This window comes from Cydia fagiglandana, chromosome 16, assembly GCF_963556715.1.
Source record: "Cydia fagiglandana chromosome 16, ilCydFagi1.1, whole genome shotgun sequence".
NCBI classification, from domain to species: Eukaryota; Metazoa; Arthropoda; class Insecta; order Lepidoptera; family Tortricidae; genus Cydia; species Cydia fagiglandana.
The window spans coordinates 15,235,026-15,256,077 of NC_085947.1; the positions used below are offsets into that span (position 1 = coordinate 15,235,026).

Consider the following 21,052-nt stretch of genomic DNA (forward strand, 5'->3'; position numbering starts at 1 on the left):
TGCCGGGATAACGCGAGGAAGAAGCTTTCGAAAAAATAGTGAGCCTACCTCGTGCCGGTCGTCGTCCGCGAGCCGCGAGCACAGGTAGGGCGTCAGCGTGGCCTGCAGCGCCTCCCGTATCCGCTCGTCCAGAGGCCCGGGCTCCGAGTGCGGCCCGTACATGGCGGCTAGCGCTGCCACGCATAGCTGCGCCAGCTGGTTCGCCACCTCCTGTATAACAAAAAAAATCACGAAAATCATTCAGGCTGATAAAACGACACTAGAGGACATTTGGCGGGTCCACAAAGCGCAAGCCATCTCGCGAGAGAATTGCTGCAATCGGTCTGAAACAACGTCCAGATCGATTGATAAAAGCTGGCACGAATGGAATGAATGAGAGAATGAAAATATCTATTTATTTATTTAAATATGAAACAAACGGTCATACAAAAAATATTGTTACAGTTTCTTTTCTTAATCTAGACCTATAGTTCCTATTTTTATTAAACATATATTTATATAGAAGCACGAAAAAGTACCTATCTCGGATCAGGTTCAGCCCCATAGACTAGGAATCTTCAAGACGGAGTATAGAGCAATTATTTCATGAAACCGATGCTGCCAAAAATGCGGGGGTGCGCGGGACGAGGTGAGCGAAGTCCCGTGCCGTGATTGGTCCGTTCAAAGACACGGGCGTCACACAAAGACACTTTCGACTCGAACATGGAGTAAAACTAACGTATTTGTGGCAGAGGGGGTAGCGCGACTATGCTCAGTCTGGAGGATGTCTTGTCTGTGGGTTCAGCTAATTAATAAGAGGTTTGCGAATTTGCGAAATCAGTTATACATAAAATTCAATGAAATGCGTGTTCTATCCATGTGTGTACCACATTAGCAAATAAAAAAAATGGTGGCTCTGACTGTACACCGAGACAGGTGTCACTCATACAATGAATAAAAGTATGACTACGAGTACGAACCTGCTTGTTAGCCTGTGCGTCAGTCTCCACACCGGACTCCTTGAGCGTGTAGTCGTATTGCAGCACATTGGGCAGCAACGCTTGCAAGGCCCCGGCCAGGGCGAGTTGCTCGCGTATGGTCGGCTCCGCTGCCAGCGCCGCCACCGCTTCCGCGCCCGCGCACGCCGTGTCGCCGAGATGCTGCGAAAGATAGGGTGAGTGAGTAAAACACAAAATGAACTTCAAGAAGTTTATCGCCTTTGCATGAATCTTGAGTTTTGATTTAGGCCAGTGGCTGTTCTAAAAAAGCACATATTTTCCATTTTATTTTCCATCTACATTAATTCAACAACAGCTGTTTTACATCCCAAAATAGTCCTAATTTACTGCACCGTAAGATACTAGAACGAAAAAGAAAATGTTTCTCGTATTACATGACAAACTAAGATACAAAACCAGGCAGATTGGTAAGTTGACTAGGGAAACGAGCTGTCATTTAAGTCTCTAGATCATAAAAACACAGTTTAAATTAATCTGTGTGTGTGTGTGTGTGATGCGTTTCTTTTTTAATTAATTTGTGTCTATGTTACCGGTCTTCTCAGTCACCGCGGCACACTACGGCTGTCAGAAAGAAATTAGGCACGGAACGAGGAAACGCCTAGCTAACCTATTGTAAACAGTTATCTGTGTGCTTACCGGTCTTCTCAGTAGCGGCACGACGTCTCCGCTCAGCGCCGGCAGCGTGGCGCACAGGTCGCGGCAGGCGGGGAACTGCGCGGCGACGGCGAAGCAACGAGCGGCGTGCGCGCAGACGGCGGCTGCCACGTCGCCGGGTTTAGTCGAGGTGGAGAGGACGGGCACGCAGCGGGTTAAGGCTTCGTGGAGGACCTGATTAAAAAATGTTACAGTTTAATTGAGTTTTAATCCACCTCTATTCCTAATACTAATTCAGGATGCTTAAGAGGAACCCGAATGTTCTATAAAGTTGATTATGGGCTAGTTTCAAAGATTTAAAAGAAATATCGCGAGTCGATGTATCTCTCTCTCTTCTTAGCTACTACTGCGATACATATCCCAAATAGTGGTGGGGTCAGCTTTCCTGCTTAACCTTTTTCACGTCCACGTCGTTCTCGGATAACTTGCATTCACTCATGTCCTTAAGCACTACGTCCTTCCATCTTGTTCTGGGTCAAGAGTCGATGCATATCATTCGTTTTTATTGTAAATATATGAGTTTCTTACCTGTAAACCTCCCTCCCTCCTTAACTCCTCGGCATTAAGAGCCGAGCACTTAACAGTGGCGTGAGCCAGCTCGCACGCCGCCGGCAACAGACCAGAGGAATCTTTCTCGGCAAACAGTTGCTCCGCTTCGGCTTCGAGACGCGCTGTTCGAAGCAGTTGGGGGTAGCCGGCGTATTTATACGGTGCCAGTACTAGGGATAAAATAAGACAGTGAGATATTACGTAAAATAATGTTCCAACTTTTATTAAAAAAAATGTACAGGTATGTAGTTACAAATTGGTGCCGTGACCAGGATATCATATTTTTTTGTGGTAGACTAACAAGTCATTGACCTAAGTCTCATCTCATGATAAGTGACGTCAGTCTAAAATGAAGTTCAGAAATAACCTATTCGTTCTTGCTTTGAAGACACCTGAATCATAACTGTCGTAATACCAGCGTTGGGAGCGAATTCCATTCCTTTGCTTATACCCTGAACAACCTTATCGGAAGACTTATTTCAGCTGATTTATTTTATTTGTGAAACTGAGTTACACTGGTTTTGTCTCGGCATTGTCACAATACAAACGCTTGTATGATCGAAGTTAGCAAAAAAATAGTAGGAGCTTACCGTCCGAATATCGCTGGAAAAGTATAGTTTGCGTGCGCAATATGAGCACGATGTTGTTTGCGTTCGGCCCGTCACCTGTCCACACGTTGCGGCTGCATAGGAATTCATAAGCTTGATTCACTGCCTCGAAGCGGTCCTGAAATACAAAATTCAATATAAATGGGGTTGGCCGGTCGAAGTATTTAGCAGATGGCGCCAGCATAGCTTGCCCTGTCAATCCCTAGAATTGTGTCAATTTTTTTTTTATGGAATTTTATGCCCTGGATGCCAGTTCTTTAAGCTAAATCTTGTAGAAAAGGGGGCAAGCTAGGAGTGTGATAGCGGGTAGGCCCGATAGTCGCTATATGCAGCACTGGTCGAACTTGCACCGTTCCTTAGCTCCTTATGAAATGTAGTAGTTAGATATCTAATAAGTTTGAGTAAGTACTAACATAGTCTTAAACAAGTTCCTGCATGTACACGTTCGACTAACCTTTTTGTTTTTGTTATGGATTTTTGTGGTCCGAAATAAATGATTTTTATTTTATTTTTTTTATTTTATGATGGCGCCATCTATGCAAACCTTTGGCAGTTGCCAACCCCATTAATTGCGGCCTCGAAATTTTACCCATAAAATTCAGGTATCAAGTATTTAAATCTAACTGAGATTGTGGATTAGTAACTATCTCACGAATTAGGTTAAGTTAGTATAAGATGTTTGTTTGTTTGTGAGTACAGTACCTCGTTGTTATATATGACAGTTATGGTTAAAACTAGTGGCGAATATAAGTTCTTTATTTTTTTTACTTTTAGGGTTGTTAGTTGAAATATCCAAACTCACCCGGCCCTCCGGATTTTTATCCGGATGGTACTGCTGCGCGAGCCTATAATACGCCTTGCGAACGGCTGCTTCGTCGTGTTGTCCAGTTAGGCCAAGAGCTGCATAAGCTTCGCTCGCTGTCATTGAAGGAGGTTTCTTTTCGACTTCGCGCCGCCATGCTTCTAATACGTCTTTTAGAAGTTGAACCTGACAAGAACAATACTTTTTGTGATATTTATTATTTTAACGACAAATTACAATACTCATATTTTGTTGAAAGTCTGGGAGGTCAGTCACAAGAACCGTGAGGTAAAAATAATGAAAAAAATATCGCGTTAGAGTCAGACTAAGAATAGGCTACAGCGGATTTGATAGCCCACGCAATTGAAAGTGTTATTTTAAGGTGGTTCGCCTAGGTTACTCAAAACTTAACTCTCGCTAGATGGCACCACTTTTGCAAAATTTCAGATTTTATTTTTTTGTGAAATGGTCTTGGTATTTGTATACTTAAAAGTATGTTTCGCGCACTTTTTAAGTAAATATTGAACTATTAGAATAAACATTGAATACTTCATTGTGCAAAAACCACCTTTTTAATTCGACGGAGTGTTGCTGTCACGCTTTTTCCTACTATTACTCACACATGCAAACAGCAGAGATATATATAATTCCGTATAAGATAAATAAAGTCTAAGAAAAAAACGTGCCTCGGATGTCAAGCAAAAGTCACTGTCGAATAGATGGCGCCATATACCTTTGGTCTATTGTCGTTTAGATGGCGTTGGCGACATCGTTTGATATTTAACAATTTTAACACGTATCAGTGAAAGAACATGGGTCATTGTGGAACAATAAAAATTAATAATCATATATCCGTAAACATATTTTAATTCATTTATACATTTTCAATTTTATTTTAAGTTTTAATCGTGTGTCGATAGATGGCAGTAAATGTACCGTGACTACAAAATTTACTTTGACAGGACCCCTCTATACTATCTATTCTTTTTGCAAACAGTGTTTCCGTGATCCTTGTAGTAGACAATTTCACACAACGTAAGTATGTTGCAATAGCGTAACGGTATGTTCGTGGAAATACGTGCAAGAGGATTGGGGTTCAAGACTGGTGCGAGTAGGTAATTTCTTTTCGTTTCTCCTTTGTGTTATCTTACCTTTAAACGAGCAATTATTATATATATAATTATTTATTTATATACATATTTGGATGGTATCAGAAACGGCTCTAACGATTTCGATGAAATTTGCTATAAGGGGATTGATCTCTTAGCTAGGTCTATGAGAAAACGCGCATTTTTGAGTTTTTATGTTTTCTAAGCTTTGGTCGGTCTCCCAGATATTCAATCTCCGCTTGGCAACTAATCCCAGAATTGGCATGCGCACTAGTTTTTACGAAAGCGACTGCCCTGACCTTCCAACCCAGAGAGTAAACTTATTTGGATTAGTCCGGTTTCCTCACATTGTTTTCTTTCACCGAAAAATAGGTATCGGTGTGTAAATAGGTAGGTATCAAATGCTATTTCGTACAAAAGTTCGAAAAATCATTGGTACGAACCGGGGTTAGAACACTTAGAACCCGTGACCTCCGAATTGCTTTCGGCTAGGCCAGCAGCGCTTCCCCCACATACTCAGTGTTATCAGGTTTTTTCAGGAATTAGATTTATAATTGTTACATATTTGCCGTAACTAATTTTTAAAATGTGTTTTTCAATTAAAAGACACGTCAAGATTGTTTACCTTATTTCTAATGCTAAAAAAAACAAACTATAGTAATAATTGTGTTTTTCATTCATAGACAAAATCCATTATTTTTAACCACAGGAAATTTTATACACTACTTTTTAGGGTTCCGTACCCAAAGGGTAAAACGGGACCCTATTACTAAGACTTCGCTGTCCGTCCGTCCGTCCGTCCGTCCGTCCGTCCGTCCGTCTGTCACCAGGCTGTATCTCACGAACCGTAATAGTCCGTAATAGACAGTTGAAATTTTCACAGATGATGTATTTCTGTTGCCGCTATAACAACAAATACTAAAAACAGAATAAAATAAAGATTTGAATGGGGCTCCCATACAACAAACGTGATTTTTGACCAAAGTTAAGCAACGTCGGGAGTGGTCAGTACTTGGATGGGTGACCGTTTTTTTTTTGCTTTTTTTTGTTTTTTTTTTTGCATTATGGCACGGAACCTTTCGTGCGCGAGTCCGACTCGCACTTGCCCGGTTTTTATTGCAGTGAAGATGTCCTGATTGTAAAAATCAGAGAGATTAGGTAGAGTATAATTACTAATTATCTTTGTAAAAATAAAACAATACGTGTAGCCCATACTTAATAATCGATTTATGATAATAAGAAAAATTAAATAAAAATAAAAAAACAATACGAAATTTAGGTGTAACAAAAATACAAAAAGTTATGTTCCAGCATACAATGACTGGGGATCGAACCGGGAATCTTCCGTTTGCAAGCAAAAAAGCGACTGTTTGCATAACACGCCATGATAGTTCTTAGCTAAGCTGACGAACTTCTCGCTTAGGTCAATTAACTACCTGTCAAATATCAGTGTCAACAAAATTGCACTAAACATGACGGCACTCCAAATTCGAGCCGTGGTCAGCCCGGCAACGTCGGAAATGGAATGGCAACGTCGCAAATGTATCTGTACACGACATTTGTGACACACACATACGTAAAATTGATGAAAAGTTAACTATGATTTTTGCATGATTTCTGTATGAAACATTGTTTTCCTGTTAATTTCGCGCAAACGAATATTCGAAAGAAGATAAATGCGAAAATATTTGTGTACTAATAGTGTGTAGTTACTTAATGAGCTTTGATTGAATTTTGTATGAAAAGCGAACCACCTTAAACGTCAAACTTCTATGACATTATCACGTATAAATGACACTTGCACTGCGTGGGCTATCAAATCCGCTGCAGACTATTTTGGTCCGTCTATAGACCCGTTAAAATCACTAAATATGTGTACAAAAAGCGAGAGTTTAAAGTGATATTTAAATCAAAAATATGCTTTATTACTCACCGGTTCTGGAATCGGCCAGTCAGGGAACTTGTGTGTATCACACAGATGACGCAGATAGAACATGTTGCAGAACAGCTCGTGTTGTAGTTGTGGGTAGCACACAGCGGGTATAGCTAGGTATGGGTAGCGAGCTGCGATGTGTGCGTGCAGGCGGGGTGTGAACTCGCCGATGTGTGCTGATACTTTCATTATTAACATTCGTCTGTGAACAAAATAGCGATTTTTAAATTATTCTTCAAACGCACTAGCCACGTTATTTGTTGGAACACGAATTAATTAGACATCTCGTGTGTTGATCTGTTGATACTACAGACGAAATATACCCGAATATTTTATCAATCAAGCGTAGAACCAAAGTCATGGGATGAGTCTGTACAAAATAGTAAAGTAAGGCTGCCGTAATCACAATTGTAACAAACAAGTTCTAATACGTATTAGTGAAACTGATGCTTAGTAAAGAATTTAATTCTCAGTCATTTAATTAATTAAAAGTTTATGAGTTTCTATTGACAGATGTTACAATTGGTGTCGTGACCAGGATCGTCATCAATCAAGCTGTTTCTGAATAATAATTTACTTCTTAATCAATACTGACAGGTCATTCATCTGTACACGGTTAAAAACACGCTTTGACTATTTGCAAAAATCATAATTCGGTTTTTTCCTGTGACTTATAAAAAACATTTGTACTAACCTCATCTCAGAGTTCCATATGGCTTCAGGCGTGTCCCATTCTCCAAGGAAGATCTGCGCGAACTTCTCCGCGCCGTGATTCTCCAGGTAACAGACCATGGCTTCCGGTAGGAGTTGACCGAGGATCGAACGTTGCATTATATCCGATGTAGTCTGCGAACAAAGCATTTCAAGACTAGTGGCAAAGATAATTTAGTATAGCGTATTGTCAAAGTATTATCATCGTTCGAAAAGATGGCGCCATACCTTTGATCTATGCTCGAGTAGATCGCGACACCTTTTGATATTTAACAAATTTAACACAGGTTAGGTTAGGTTAGGTTAGGTTAGCCATGATCCCCTCGAAGTGCTGCCACCTTGCCGTGGTGGGGGGCTTGCGTGTCTCAATGATCCTCGGGGCTACGCCGGACAGGGCTACCCATACCGGACAGGCCTGGAGTGAGAGACCAGACAAAAAGCGGCACATGACGGTTCTCCCCGCGTCCCTCTGACGGAGCAGAGGGCGCAGGGGAAGTACATAGGGTGGGCGGGCCTGGCCTGAGATGTGTGTGGATCTCACGAGGCCAGGTACCCGCGACGGAGGCACGCACGGTGGTGGTGCGCGTGCACCGTGTTTGAAGGAGCCCTAATATTGGGCAGCGGCCGCCTTCGAGCGGCGTGGGATGGCGGGCCTTCAAGGCACGCGGCGCGACGGGTCTGGCAGTTGCAGTCATGCGACTGCTGGGTGAGTTTCGGCTCCCCGTCGGGCAACCCGTAACCCGCACTGAGCCGGCCGGGGGTGCTGCTCATTGAGATTAGCACCGCGTGGAAGAAAACCACTATAGTAAATTACCCCAATCCCAAGGTGAGCAATCGCGCCGATGGGATGCGTGGCTGGAGGGAGTCCAGTCCCGAGCGTGCGGGGGAGCTCACCCCTTAAAAAAGCTAATCATGGAGATCAGCAACTTTAAAATTCTCCGGGCGGGTACCCAATCCCGTTCACTCGCTTCGGCGGGTGAGAGCCCCGTCGTATACGGAGGGGGCAAAAGTTGCTTCGTGGGCCGGCGGGATGCCGGCTCTCGTGAACACGACACTGGCTATGAACAAACGGAACTCGATTACGCAAGCGATATGGATATTTTGCGGATGAGGGGAGGAAACTCGGAGGACGAGGAGGAAAGGGTCTTTCTTCCGCGAAGCTCCTTGGCGCGTTCGCCCGTGCAGGGGCCTGTCCCTGCACGGGAGAACGTGTCACAGCACAGTCAATGTGTGGACTATCCAAGCCCACGCATTGACCTCAGCTTGCCCGAGCTGCAGATTCCTCCGTTTGGAGGGGTTGACGTCCTAACAGCGGCAAGGGACAGGCAGGGCCGCTTTATACGGCGTGCGCCAGGTGCAACTCCGAGCACCGCCACAGAAGTAGGGGCAAGACAGGAGGAGCCACGCGCACTACTGGCGCTCGAGGGAGGCCGTGAGGCCAGGTTCGAGAGGGTCGCCAAAGTCCTCCTGACCCGAATAGACCCAGGGATTCCAGGGATTCTAGCGGGAAGTGGGGGTGACTCGGACGGCACCATGTACACGGTGCGGTCCAGCCCGTCGCCGGTGACTTCCCCCCCCCTAGTCGCCATGGGAGCCCGACCACGGAACGTCAAGGAACCGACGTGGATGGGAAGGCTCCAACGGGCAACCCCAAAAACCGGGGAAAGGGAAAGGGAAAGGTGCGCCCACGGATGCCGACCCCACTCAAACCCGCGGGCCTAGTGCCAATTTCGGACGTGGAGACAACGGAGGGTGAAGAGTACGGTAGGATGTGGCAGGACCGCCCAGAAAAAAGACCTCGACCATCCGACTCGGACTCTATGCCAGGCTCCAGCGGAGATGAGGGGCGCCGTTCAACCGGCAGCGGGGGCTCATCCCAAGCCTCTAAACGCCGGGGCCGCCCCCCCACGACTGGGAATTACATGGGCATGGCTAAGGCAAGAGAAGCTTATAACCGTGCCCTCCGGGAAGAGGCTCGCCTCGAGGCGGAGAAAGAGCTGGAACAAATGGAAATCCGAACGCGGCAAGGGTTCCGCAAAGACACCATTCCTCGGCCTGGGGCGAACCCCGAAGAAGAGCCCGGCATACGGGACCTGAGACGACAGGTCGCGGATAGTGTGGCTGTCATCGAAAGGGTGGCAGCCACATCAAAGAATCTGAAGGGCCCGTACATCCGCCGCCTAAAAGACGCCTCGTCGGCAATCACGGATGCGTTTGCTGAACTCAGCCAACGCACAGCCACCGAGGAAACGACGCGGCTTCAGGCCGACAACGACCGGCTGAGGGGGGAGATGGCCAGTCTCCGAAAAGAAATGGCCGAAATTAAGGCCCAAATGGAGGCGATGCGTCAGCAGGGCAGTGCTGCATCCTCCCTACCCGGACAGGATAGGAGTTCGAAGACGGTGGCCGAACAGAGCAAAACCTCGGCGCCTCTGACGAAGGAGATCTGTCGCGTGGTCATGGCCCAGGTGACGTCGTACCTGGACGCCCACATGACCACAATCAAAGACAGACTCCTCCCTCCGTCCGGCGGCGAGACTACTCAGAAGGAAAAAAGGCTCGCGGGCGCTTCCTCGAAGGCCCTGGTCCCGCCTATGGTGCCTGCAAAGGGACCTTCCTCCTCAGGCTCTGTGGGGAGGAAGAAGAAGAAGAAGCCCCGGAAGGGAAGCTCCGCCCAGGAAATCCCGGCCCCGGAAATGCCAGGCTCCGCCGCTGCTGCGCTGGCGCCTGCACCTGCCACGTCAACCTGGTCCGAGGTAGTAAAGAAGGGGAAAAAGGGAAAGCCCAAGGGTGCAAAAAAGGAGGTGAGCCCGAATACGAACAAGGCTCCACCAAAGAAAGCCCGGAAGCTTCGCCTTCCTAACACATCAGCGGTGGTGCTGACACTGATACCCCAGGCCGATAGCAGCACGAGCTACGCCGCCGTACTCAGCGAGGCTAAAAGCAAGGTCGACATTGACTCGATGGGGATCGCGGGTGTTCGGATCCGAAGGACCGCCACGGATGCCCGCGCCTTCGAGATCCCCGGAGCGGCGAGCGGCCAAAAGGCAGATGATCTGGCCGCCAAACTGCGGGAGGCGCTGGACCCTGCCCTGGTCCGTATATCTAGGCCCACCAAATGCGCGGAGATGCGCATCTCGGGCCTGGACGACTCCGTACTTTCCTCGGAAGTGGTGGCGGCGGTAGCAAAGGAAGGTGGCTGCGCAGAGGAGGACATCAAGTCCGGGGAGGTCACGCTCGGCCCTTCGGGGTTGGGTACGGTGTGGCTGCGGTGTCCTATCGCAGCTGCCAAAAAGGTGGCGCAGGGCGGACGGGTCCGCGTGGGGTGGGTGTCGGCGCAGGTCAGACTGCTCGACAGTCGGCCCACGCGATGCTTCCGATGCTTGGAAGTGGGACACGTGCGTGCGAAGTGCAAGTCGGAGGTGGATCGGAGCCTTATATGTTACCGTTGCAGTGGGACGGGCCATATCGCGCGTGACTGCAATGCCACCGCGCATTGCTCATTGTGCGCCGCTGCGGGCATCCCACAAACCCACCCAAACGGAAGAAAACTGCTGCAGATGGCCCCGGAGCCTCTACGCAGCCAAGTCCCCCACGAAGGCCTGAGCCTGGGGTCGAGGAGGATCGGACAGCCAATGGCTAGGAATGGCCGTCCGGTATCTGCAGGCGAATATCAACCATTCCGCCAGAGCTCAAGACCTCCTGCTCCAAAGCATGGCGGAGTGGTTGATACATGTCGCGGTGGTGGCAGAGCCCTACTCTGTGCCCCCGAGGGACAACTGGGCTGGTGACAGGGATGGCCTAGTAGCGGTTGTCACGCAGGCCCAAGCTAATGCGCCGCGTCACCAAAACGTCACCAGAGGCCACGGCTTTGTCGCCACACTATTAGGAGACACGATGGTGGTCGGGGCGTATTTCTCGCCAAACAGGAGATTGGCCGAGTTCGAGTCATTCCTGGATGAGGTGGGCTCTCTGATCGGCAGCAGTCGCCCGGGGCTGGTGCTCGTCGCGGGAGATTTTAACGCCAAGTCCACGACATGGGGATCCCCAGCGACGGACGCGAGAGGGCAGGCCATGGAAGAATGGGCGGTCGAAGTGGGGTTGCAGATCCTCAACAGGGGGTCGACACACACGTGCGTGCGACAGCGGGGCGGGTCAATTGTGGATCTAACAATGGCCAGCCCTGCTCTCGCACGGCGCGTAATGGGGTGGGGAGTGAGGGTAGACGTGGAGACGCTGTCGGATCATCGCTACATTCGATTCGATGTCTCCACGTTCCCTGCCACTCCAAGGGGTGTCGGTCGACCCACTGCGGGGGAAGGGCCGCGCTGGAAACTGCGCAAACTCGACCGAGAAATGGCCAAAGAGGCAGCGATTGTCGAGGGGTGGCAGGCCGGGCCTAGGCCCATCGGTGAAGTCGACGCCGAGGCGGAGCGGCAGGTTGCTGCTCTCCAGCGCATATGCGATGCAGCAATGCCCCGAGTAAAGGCGACTCCGCCGCGGCGCCGGCTTTACTGGTGGCGCGAGGAGCTTCGTGAGGCACGAAGCGGATGCACAGCTGCGCGCCGCCAATACACCAGGAGCAGACGGAGAAGGATACGCGATCCGGCCAGGGAGGATGAGCTCTACGCCGCCTACCGAGCCAAATGCCACGCCCTGCAGGCAGGCATCGCACAGGCTAGGGAAGCGGCGTGGAAGGAGTGGCTGGAGACGCTGGACCGGGACCCATGGGGACGCCCTTACAAAACTGTAAGGGCAAAACTCCGGCCTTGGGCCCCTCCGCTAACCAGCAGCCTTGAGCCGGACCTCTTAGGACGAATCCTTACTGGTCTGTTCCCTGGAAGAGGTGTATGGCATCCGCCAGCGATGGGTGGGAACGTTACCAGCACTGCGGTAGAGGAGGACATACCTCCTGTCACAGAGGGGGAACTCGGGGCAGCGGTGTTAAGGCTCCGGCTGAAAAACAGCGCCCCCGGACTTGACGGTGTGCCCGGACGTGTCGTGGTGCTCGCGCTTGGTGAGCTGGAGGAGAGAGTGAGGGCCCTTTTCCACGCATGTCTCCAACAAGGTCGGTTCCCGCGAACCGGAGATGGCGGCGGTTCTTGGAGCAGACCTATCGCTGCCGGCAATAGCCAGTGCGATGGTCCGTAACAGAGGCACCTGGGAGGCGGTCGTCGCGTTCTGCGACGCTGTCATGTCCCTAAAGGAGGCGGCGGAGAGAGAGCGAGAGGACGATCCCCTCTCGCTCCCTATCCGCCGAAAAAGGACCGGGCGGAGGCGGGCCGCGTATGACCGCCGCTTGCCGCCCTAACTGGGACCTGACGAGAGTGTCCCGAGGCGGATAAGGCGCAAAAAGTGCACACCTAGGAGGGACAGTGGCAAAAGCCGCAATAGGCGAGCCCGCAAGGGCGACACGCACATGGCAGGGCCGAGGTAAGCGCCAAGGGAGGAGAGTCCCGAGAGGCAGGAGTATGCGTAACGCATTTCCCCTCGTAAAAAAAAAAAAAAAAAAAAAAAAAAAAAAAAAAAAAAAAAAAAAAAAAAAAAAAAAAAAAAAAAAAAAAAAAAAAAAAAAAAAAAAAAAAAAAAAAAAAAAAAAAAAAACGGGTTACGGGTTGAGTGCTACGTTTAAAGCTTGTTACAAAAGGTATATAGTTCGTAGCTTTGTAACAGAGCCCGGCGGCTAATCCTATTGTCTATTGTTAAGCAAAACCGCACATGCAACTTACCTACAAAAAAGGGTCTTCATTATTCTATTTGGCACCTGAGCGCGGGCTAGCCCAACGCTCAAAAAACCAGTGTAGATGCGCTCTCCGATAACGCGCCTTTGTTACGCATCTCGTATGACACATTTTAGACTGGTTCTGTAGCGTTCGACTCGCCGGCACTCAGTAACCGAAGTACTGTACTTTTTATGCAGGTGGATGTGGCACGTGGCACGAGCGGTTTTACTGAACAATAGACAATAGGATTAGCTCGGGCTCTGTTAGCCTACGAACCTACGAACTATATCTTACCTGGTCGGCTCTGAACGCCTGCTTCATATGCGTGAGTCGCAGGAACCTCGCGATAGGTAGCAGGTTCGAACCCGTGTACAGCAGCATGAAGTAGAACACGCCGGTCAGGTACAGTTTGGAGATCTCAGGGTTGTCCTGCATCACTTCGTAAAGCAGGGTTGCCACCTAAAAAAAGTTGAAATCTTTAGTGTAAATAGTTACAGCGAATTTGTGAATAAAAATGTGTTGAAAAGAAGATTTTGAGGAATATACAAGGCTACATCAAAATAAACCAGACGCTCTAGAAAGATCAACAACGCCAAAGATCACACAACTACAGAGGACACTTGGAAAAAAATAAATTAAACAAACAAAAATTTTAAATTAAAAAAGAATTTTCCTTTATTTATTTGACGGCTACATTTTGACGGTTGAAGGTGAGCAGCAGTAGAACAACGTGCGGCAGGGCGGTTCCCTTCACAATCCAATTCCAATCACGCTCCGTGATTGTTACGCCATTTAGGGCTCTAGCTAAATGGGACATTTCATGGCGTAAGTATTGAACAACCAATTTAGCTAGGACCCTAAGCGCCACTTGCACCATCCCACTAACCCAAGGTTAACCGCTTAAACCTGGAGTTACCGTGGTTACCAGTACGATTCGACACTGAGTTAACTGTTTAACCGGTTAACCCCGGGTTAGTAGAATGGTGCAAATGGGCCTTAAATGGCGTAATCGCAGAGCGTGTATGTAATATGTATACCTTCTCGACGAGTACGGGGTCGAAGGTGAGCAGCAGCTGAACGACATGCGCCAGATACGCCGGTACCGACAACATTCTCTTATCGCGGAGCGTGATGGTATTCTTACCTTCTCGACGAGCACGGGGTCGAAGGTGAGCAGCAGCTGAACGACGTGCGCCAGACACGCCGGTTCCGACAACATTCTCTTATCGCGGAGCGTGATGGTATTCTTACCTTCTCGACGAGCACGGGGTCGAAGGTGAGCAGCAGCTGAACGACGTGCGCCAGGCACGCCGGTTCCGACAACATTCTCTTCACCTTTGGCAAAGGTCGTATTACAGCGTCCTCCTCGTCTCTGCAAAATATACAATCATTATGAAAACTGTTTCATTGCTGCTTCATCTGTTGGATGTACAGACGACGTCAAAGACATGTTTACACTTTTGCACCTTACTCCATTGTAATAAGGCGAAAAATGTAAACATATCTTTGACTTCATCTGTACTGACCTACCTTTAAAAAATGTTATGCGATCACGAATAATTGTTCCAAACTATCCTTTATCGCATCATGAAGGCGCCTAGCGACATCTACCGTAAGATTAGCGCGCTAAAAATTCCTTTGGTATTTTCATGTCATTGCTTTTAACTAGGCTTTAGATAACTTACCTACTTGGGTAGTACTGGGCCGCAGCTATCAACAGATCAAGCACAGTAGACGCTAAAGCGCTCTCGTCCATGACAGCGGTTCCTCTAGCCGCTAGCGTCCATTTGAGTTGAGGAACGGCACCGATACAGCGCCAGCCCTCCATGCTGTGGGCCCAGCACTTCGTCTTGTTGTTGATTTCACCGCTCTTGTATAGGTCTTTGAGCTGCGAACAAGACATAATGTTAATAACAAGAGAAGTTAAGTAATATTTAAACGATTGTAAATCTTATAGCTAACAAGATAAGGTCTAAAAAATCACAACGTTGTTATAAATGACCGTGTTCACGGCATATTTGGGTAGAGCCGTTCGCTCGTGGCATCTGATAAGCTTAATCAACCCCCGATGGAAATATCATCATTTTTCCACTAAATAATACAAAGATTCAAGTTTAATAAATGAAAAGTAATTTTTACAGCAAATATTCATAATGGAGCATACTGACTCCATAATGGAGCTTTCCATGAAATTGTCTACCGTTTGTCCCGTACAAACGCAAATTTTCTGAGGATTTGCAGGTATAATTATAAGAGTTTCCTTTTCTATGACAAATGGCCAAAAATGTGCACAGAAAAATAATCGCCTGCTTTAAATGCCGAAAAAAAGTCGCAACACAGGAAATAGAATGCGTTTGTACGGAACAGCCTGTGGAATGCTCCTAATCTATAGCTAACGGGGCCTCAGTGCAGTTTAGCGAGAGTGTTTTATTAATAATTAATTTACTTGCGTACATTGTTAAATCTGTCGATCCGCTCGCCACACCAGATCACAGTATCAGAATAAATCATATTAAATTTGACAGCAACATTACGGTAAGGTTACCTGCTGGAAACTGATGGGTCCCTTCCTCTCAACCTTGCCGCCCTGCTCTATGTTGTAGTACCACTCTCGGTCCCCGCCTTCGGCCCGCGCCGGCCCCTCAATGACGTTGCTCTGCGCTGGTACTGTCGCACGAGTTGTGTGTAAATGCGCTAATGTCATTAGGTCTACTAATATTCTGAAAAAAAATCCAGATAACAAAATCTTGTAAATATGGATGGCTTCTTTTTATGGTTCCCAAAGGGTAAAAACGGGACCCTATTACTAAGCCTCCGCTGTCCGTCTGTCTGTCACCAGGCTGTAAATCTTGAACCGTGATAGCTAGACAGTTCAAATTTTCACAGATGATGTATTTCTGTTGCCGCTATAACAACAAATACTAAAAACAGAATAAAATAAATATTTAAATATGTCTATTTAAGTGTAACCAGGTGTATTTCGTAGTTCCAGTAGATAAAAGGTATTAGGATCTTCACATACACGTCTGAAATGCAGTCAGTTATCAGTCTTCACGTCATCACACAGTCACACACAAATTTGAAATTCACTTCTATTTAACATTTTTCCGTTATTCAGACCAATAAACAATCGGCTCTTAATATCTCTGGCGCTAAGTAATTTTTACTTGTATAAGTATAAGTATTTATTTGCAAAGAATAAGTAGGTACAATAGTGACTTAGGTGGTAAGTGACAATTGGTTACTTATTCTGTATGAACATCGTCTGTATTAGAATGTTAAGAAAATCTTACCTTATACCATTCCATTCTAAAATCTCACTAACATTTCTTCTATGTAATATCAGTTTCGATAAAAATTGAACCAGTCTGTCTCTTTCCATTCTATCACATGTCTGTAACAAAGTACATAACTCATAAAATAATAAATGAAAGAAGGGGTTATGACGGGTACAATAGGTACAGTCGACGTCAAAAATATGTTTACACTTTTGCACCTTACTCCTTTGTAATAAGGCAAAAAGTGTAAACATATCTTTGACGTCGACTGTACTACTATTCTCTCTCTCTCTCTTCATCCTCCGTCAACAATTCTTATCCGGATTATGAAATGCCCTTATGTGGCTCGCAAAACCAAACTTTGTCTTGAAGATGCGGTCACACGATGCGCAATGGAGTTGTCCAGTCGAGTTGCGGGTGTATGTGTAGGAGGGCTTAGGTCGCGTCTTGCAGATATGACGCTTAGCATCTAGGTCTTCCAGACGCTGCTGCTTAAATTGAGCTACTTTCTTATATACTATATTATTATATATGATTTACCGAGTGACTACTATTATCAAAATATGGTTAATCTTAACTTCAGCCAGGTTTAATTAGAGCCATGTTAGTATCCTTTTAATGACCCACAATGCGTACCCTTTTCGATTAAAACCACGAAATTATAATATCCTAAATTCCGCTGAAGCTGACTAAGAACTAGTTACAACTTTATTACCAAACAATAAGGTAGAAAATATTCATAAATTTTGCTCACTCTATCCAACATCTGTACTATATATTTGGTGTCAGCGAATGGCCCGATGTCTTCAAAATACCGGCCGTAGACTATGCTCATAGCTTGTAGGCACATGCATTTCATCTCGACCTTCGGCGTTGATAGGAACCGGTGGTATAGGTCGTTGAAGAACTCGTAGCTGAAAAGATAATTAGCTAACATGAGTTACAAATGTAGTGCATAATTACTTTCCATCGTATTTTCACGGAAACGTACGAACGTCTTATTGCTATATCAGTCAGTCTCGGTACAAAAGGTACTGAGTTTGAATAAACTAGCATGACAAATACGAACGTTTCCGAGAAAATACGATGGAAAACAATTATGCACTACATCTGTAACTATGTAGATGGGAATCATTGAAAGATTACGGCTATATTCCCAGCAAAATATCATAAGAGTACTGATATTTAACTCCTGAACAAATATGTCAAAATAAAATTACTGAAAATATTTCTTTCTACGAGTTTGACTGGTAACTTAGGCAACCAACGGAGCGGCAGCTAACATTCATAAGGCTAATGGTAACATTCCATTTCTAACCGCAGCTGCACTACCGGTACTGAACGCGTCGCTGTCATTGTCAATTTCCATAGTATAATTGACAGTAATGCAGCTGCGGTTAGAAATGGAATGTTACCCTAATGGTTTACTCTTAACCACTTCACGACTCATCGCGCGGAAGGAACTTGGTCTTTAAAATCAGTTGCTGACTTTAGTCCAGTAGTCGCCGATCCTGACTTCATTCTGTAGACATTGGTGGAGTTAGCACTGCTTTAGCTAAAGAAAAAACTTGAAGCTCGTTCTTTAGTAAACTAAGGTTCTATGGGAAAGAGTAATATGACTTAAATCACTTACGACTTCCGTATGGGACTGTCATCATTGTCTCTCTGTTCCAGTAATATCCTCAGGTAGTAGTCGCCAATTTTGACTTCATTCTGTAAACACTGATAGTGCACTTCTAGTTCGGCGTGATTCCATGAGGTTAGGGTGTCGCCACACACTTCCCGGTCTGATGTGAACGCTCGGAGCTCGTTTTCTAGCGCATTTCGGAGTTCCTCGCGAGTCTGTGATACAAAAATGAAATTTAAGGGTCGTTCCTGTTTTTGGATTTATATTAAAACGATCTGGCAGTCAGGAACTTATATGATAAAATTGATACCTTGTAGGTAGTAAATAACAGAATCTATTACATAAAGCTATTCTGGTTAATAACACTTTGCGTGTTGTTTTGGAGTTTGTCGTGATTCTATGATAAAGAAATAAAGTTTAAGTGTTGTTCCTGTCTTTGGATTTATATTAAAATGACCTAGCAGTTAGGAATTTATATGATAAGGCATGACAAATATGGATAGTATTTATTAAAGAGACGAAAAGTTGTACTTTCAATCATTATTTCGTTTGAAATAGTCTACTGAACTTTTTCCGTTAATCACTAGTGAACTTTTTCCGTTAATCAGTAATTGTCAGTTGGAGGACGAATTGTACATGAAAATGCAAACGTATCTTTAACTAGCTTAACATTTATTGTTCTGGCCGTTGGCGGTGGTGCGCTCTCGTCTCAGGAGGCTACTGATCTAGTGTCTCTATCCTCGTGCCGCCCACCATACAAAATTATAGCCAAGGAAATTAGAATCTTGTTGTATTTTCAATTGGGTTCAGTTTCATTTGTTCGAAAATTTTAGGAGACAAATGAAATGCTACCTACTTTCTTCTTAATTAAGGTTGACATTCCATCGAAACTGAGTGTACATCCTAATGTACATTGGGCGGCACGAGGCTATAGACCGACCGCTTAAATGAGTCCTACCCCGTGCGCCCCCGTACCGCGCAGGCGAGCGGTCGGTCTATAGTATAGCGAGGCGCTCCCGTCGTTTCCTTAGAACTACGGGGTGGTCTCGGTGTAGTGTACACTGTACTCGTACCGTGTGGTTCCATATGAGGTTGGGCAGCGCGTGGTCTCTGTGGAACTGGTAGTAGAAGAGCGGCCAGTTGGCGGAGGACTTGAGGCGCTCGCGGCGGCGCCGCAGCACCACGGGGCGCTCGCGCGCCGCGTCGCGCGCCGCCCAGTGCTGCAGCGCTAGCGTAGCGTAGTGTACACTGTACTCGTACCGTGTGGTTCCATATGAGGTTGGGCAGCGCGTGGTCTCTGTGGAACTGGTAGTAGAAGAGCGGCCAGTTGGCGGAGGACTTGAGGCGCTCGCGGCGGCGCCGCAGCACCACGGGGCGCTCGCGCGCCGCGTCGCGCGCCGCCCAGTGCTGCAGCGCTAGCGTAGCGTAGTGTACACTGTACTCGTACCGTGTGGTTCCATATGAGGTTGGGCAGCGCGTGGTCTCTGTGGAACTGGTAGTAGAAGAGCGGCCAGTTGGCGGAGGACTTGAGGCGCTCGCGGCGGCGCCGCAGCACCACGGGGCGCTCGCGCGCCGCGTCGCGCGCCGCCCAGTGCTGCAGCGCTAGCGTAGCGTAGTGTACACTGTACTCGTACCGTGTGGTTCCATATGAGGTTGGGCAGCGCGTGGTCTCTGTGGAACTGGTAGTAGAAGAGCGGCCAGTTGGCGGAGGACTTGAGGCGCTCGCGGCGGCGCCGCAGCACCACGGGGCGCTCGCGCGCCGCGTCGCGCGCCGCCCAGTGCTGCAGCGCTAGCGTAGCGTAGTGTACACTGTACTCGTACCGTGTGGTTCCATATGAGGTTGGGCAGCGCGTGGTCTCTGTGGAACTGGTAGTAGAAGAGCGGCCAGTTGGCGGAGGACTTGAGGCGCTCGCGGCGGCGCCGCAGCACCACGGGGCGCTCGCGCGCCGCGTCGCGCGCCGCCCAGTGCTGCAGCGCTAGCGTAGCGTAGTGTACACTGTACTCGTACCGTGTGGTTCCATATGAGGTTGGGCAGCGCGTGGTCTCTGTGGAACTGGTAGTAGAAGAGCGGCCAGTTGGCGGAGGACTTGAGGCGCTCGCGGCGGCGCCGCAGCACCACGGGGCGCTCGCGCGCCGCGTCGCGCGCCGCCCAGTGCTGCAGCGCTAGCGTAGCGTAGTGTACACTGTACTCGTACCGTGTGGTTCCATATGAGGTTGGGCAGCGCGTGGTCTCTGTGGAACTGGTAGTAGAAGAGCGGCCAGTTGGCGGAGGACTTGAGGCGCTCGCGGCGGCGCCGCAGCACCACGGGGCGCTCGCGCGCCGCGTCGCGCGCCGCCCAGTGCTGCAGCGCTAGCGTAGCGTAGTGTACACTGTACTCGTACCGTGTGGTTCCATATGAGGTTGGGCAGCGCGTGGTCTCTGTGGAACTGGTAGTAGAAGAGCGGCCAGTTGGCGGAGGACTTGAGGCGCTCGCGGCGGCGCCGCAGCACCACGGGGCGCTCGCGCGCCGCGTCGCGCGCCGCCCAGTGCTGCAGCGCTAGCGTAGCGTAGTGTACACTGTACTCGTACCGTGTGGTTCCATATGAGGTTGGGCAGCGCGTGGTCTCTGTGGAACTGGTAGTAGAAGAGCGGCCAGTTGGCGGAGGACTTGAGGCGCTCGCGGCGGCGCCGCAGCACCACGGGGCGCTCGCGCGCCGCGTCGCGCGCCGCCCAGTGCTGCAGCGCTAGCTGCGCGTAGTGTACACTGTACTCGTACCGTGTGGTTCCATATGAGGTTGGGCAGCGCGTGGTCTCTGTGGAACTGGTAGTAGAAGAGCGGCCAGTTGGCGGAGGACTTGAGGCGCTCGCGGCGGCGCCGCAGCACCACGGGGCGCTCGCGCGCCGCGTCGCGCGCCGCCCAGTGCTGCAGCGCTAGCGTAGCGTAGTGTACACTGTACTCGTACCGTGTGGTTCCATATGAGGTTGGGCAGCGCGTGGTCTCTGTGGAACTGGTAGTAGAAGAGCGGCCAGTTGGCGGAGGACTTGAGGCGCTCGCGGCGGCGCCGCAGCACCACGGGGCG

General features: G+C 48.3%; 1 protein-coding gene and 1 long non-coding RNA gene across 2 annotated transcripts in view; one reads left to right on the forward strand and one right to left on the reverse strand.

Moving 5' to 3' along the window:
- LOC134672129 (uncharacterized) overlaps positions 1 to 21,052 on the forward strand; it is a 144,827-nt gene that overhangs the window by 13,511 nt on the left and 110,264 nt on the right. The gene's annotated exons all lie outside the window — the stretch shown is intronic.
- Positions 1 to 21,052, reverse strand: part of LOC134672111 (dnaJ homolog subfamily C member 13) — a 61,936-nt gene that overhangs the window by 10,706 nt on the left and 30,178 nt on the right. The window contains exons 16-30 of the mRNA XM_063530024.1: positions 17,999 to 18,207; positions 17,120 to 17,279; positions 16,381 to 16,481; positions 15,633 to 15,807; positions 14,773 to 14,975; positions 14,339 to 14,459; positions 13,382 to 13,546; positions 7,348 to 7,499; positions 6,654 to 6,855; positions 3,612 to 3,797; positions 2,792 to 2,927; positions 2,181 to 2,371; positions 1,635 to 1,826; positions 960 to 1,139; positions 49 to 210 (exon numbers count right to left, since the gene is read on the reverse strand). Of these exons, the coding sequence (XP_063386094.1) occupies positions 49 to 210; positions 960 to 1,139; positions 1,635 to 1,826; positions 2,181 to 2,371; positions 2,792 to 2,927; positions 3,612 to 3,797; positions 6,654 to 6,855; positions 7,348 to 7,499; positions 13,382 to 13,546; positions 14,339 to 14,459; positions 14,773 to 14,975; positions 15,633 to 15,807; positions 16,381 to 16,481; positions 17,120 to 17,279; positions 17,999 to 18,207 (2,535 nt within the window). The remainder of the gene's footprint in view (positions 1 to 48; positions 211 to 959; positions 1,140 to 1,634; positions 1,827 to 2,180; positions 2,372 to 2,791; positions 2,928 to 3,611; positions 3,798 to 6,653; positions 6,856 to 7,347; positions 7,500 to 13,381; positions 13,547 to 14,338; positions 14,460 to 14,772; positions 14,976 to 15,632; positions 15,808 to 16,380; positions 16,482 to 17,119; positions 17,280 to 17,998; positions 18,208 to 21,052) is intronic.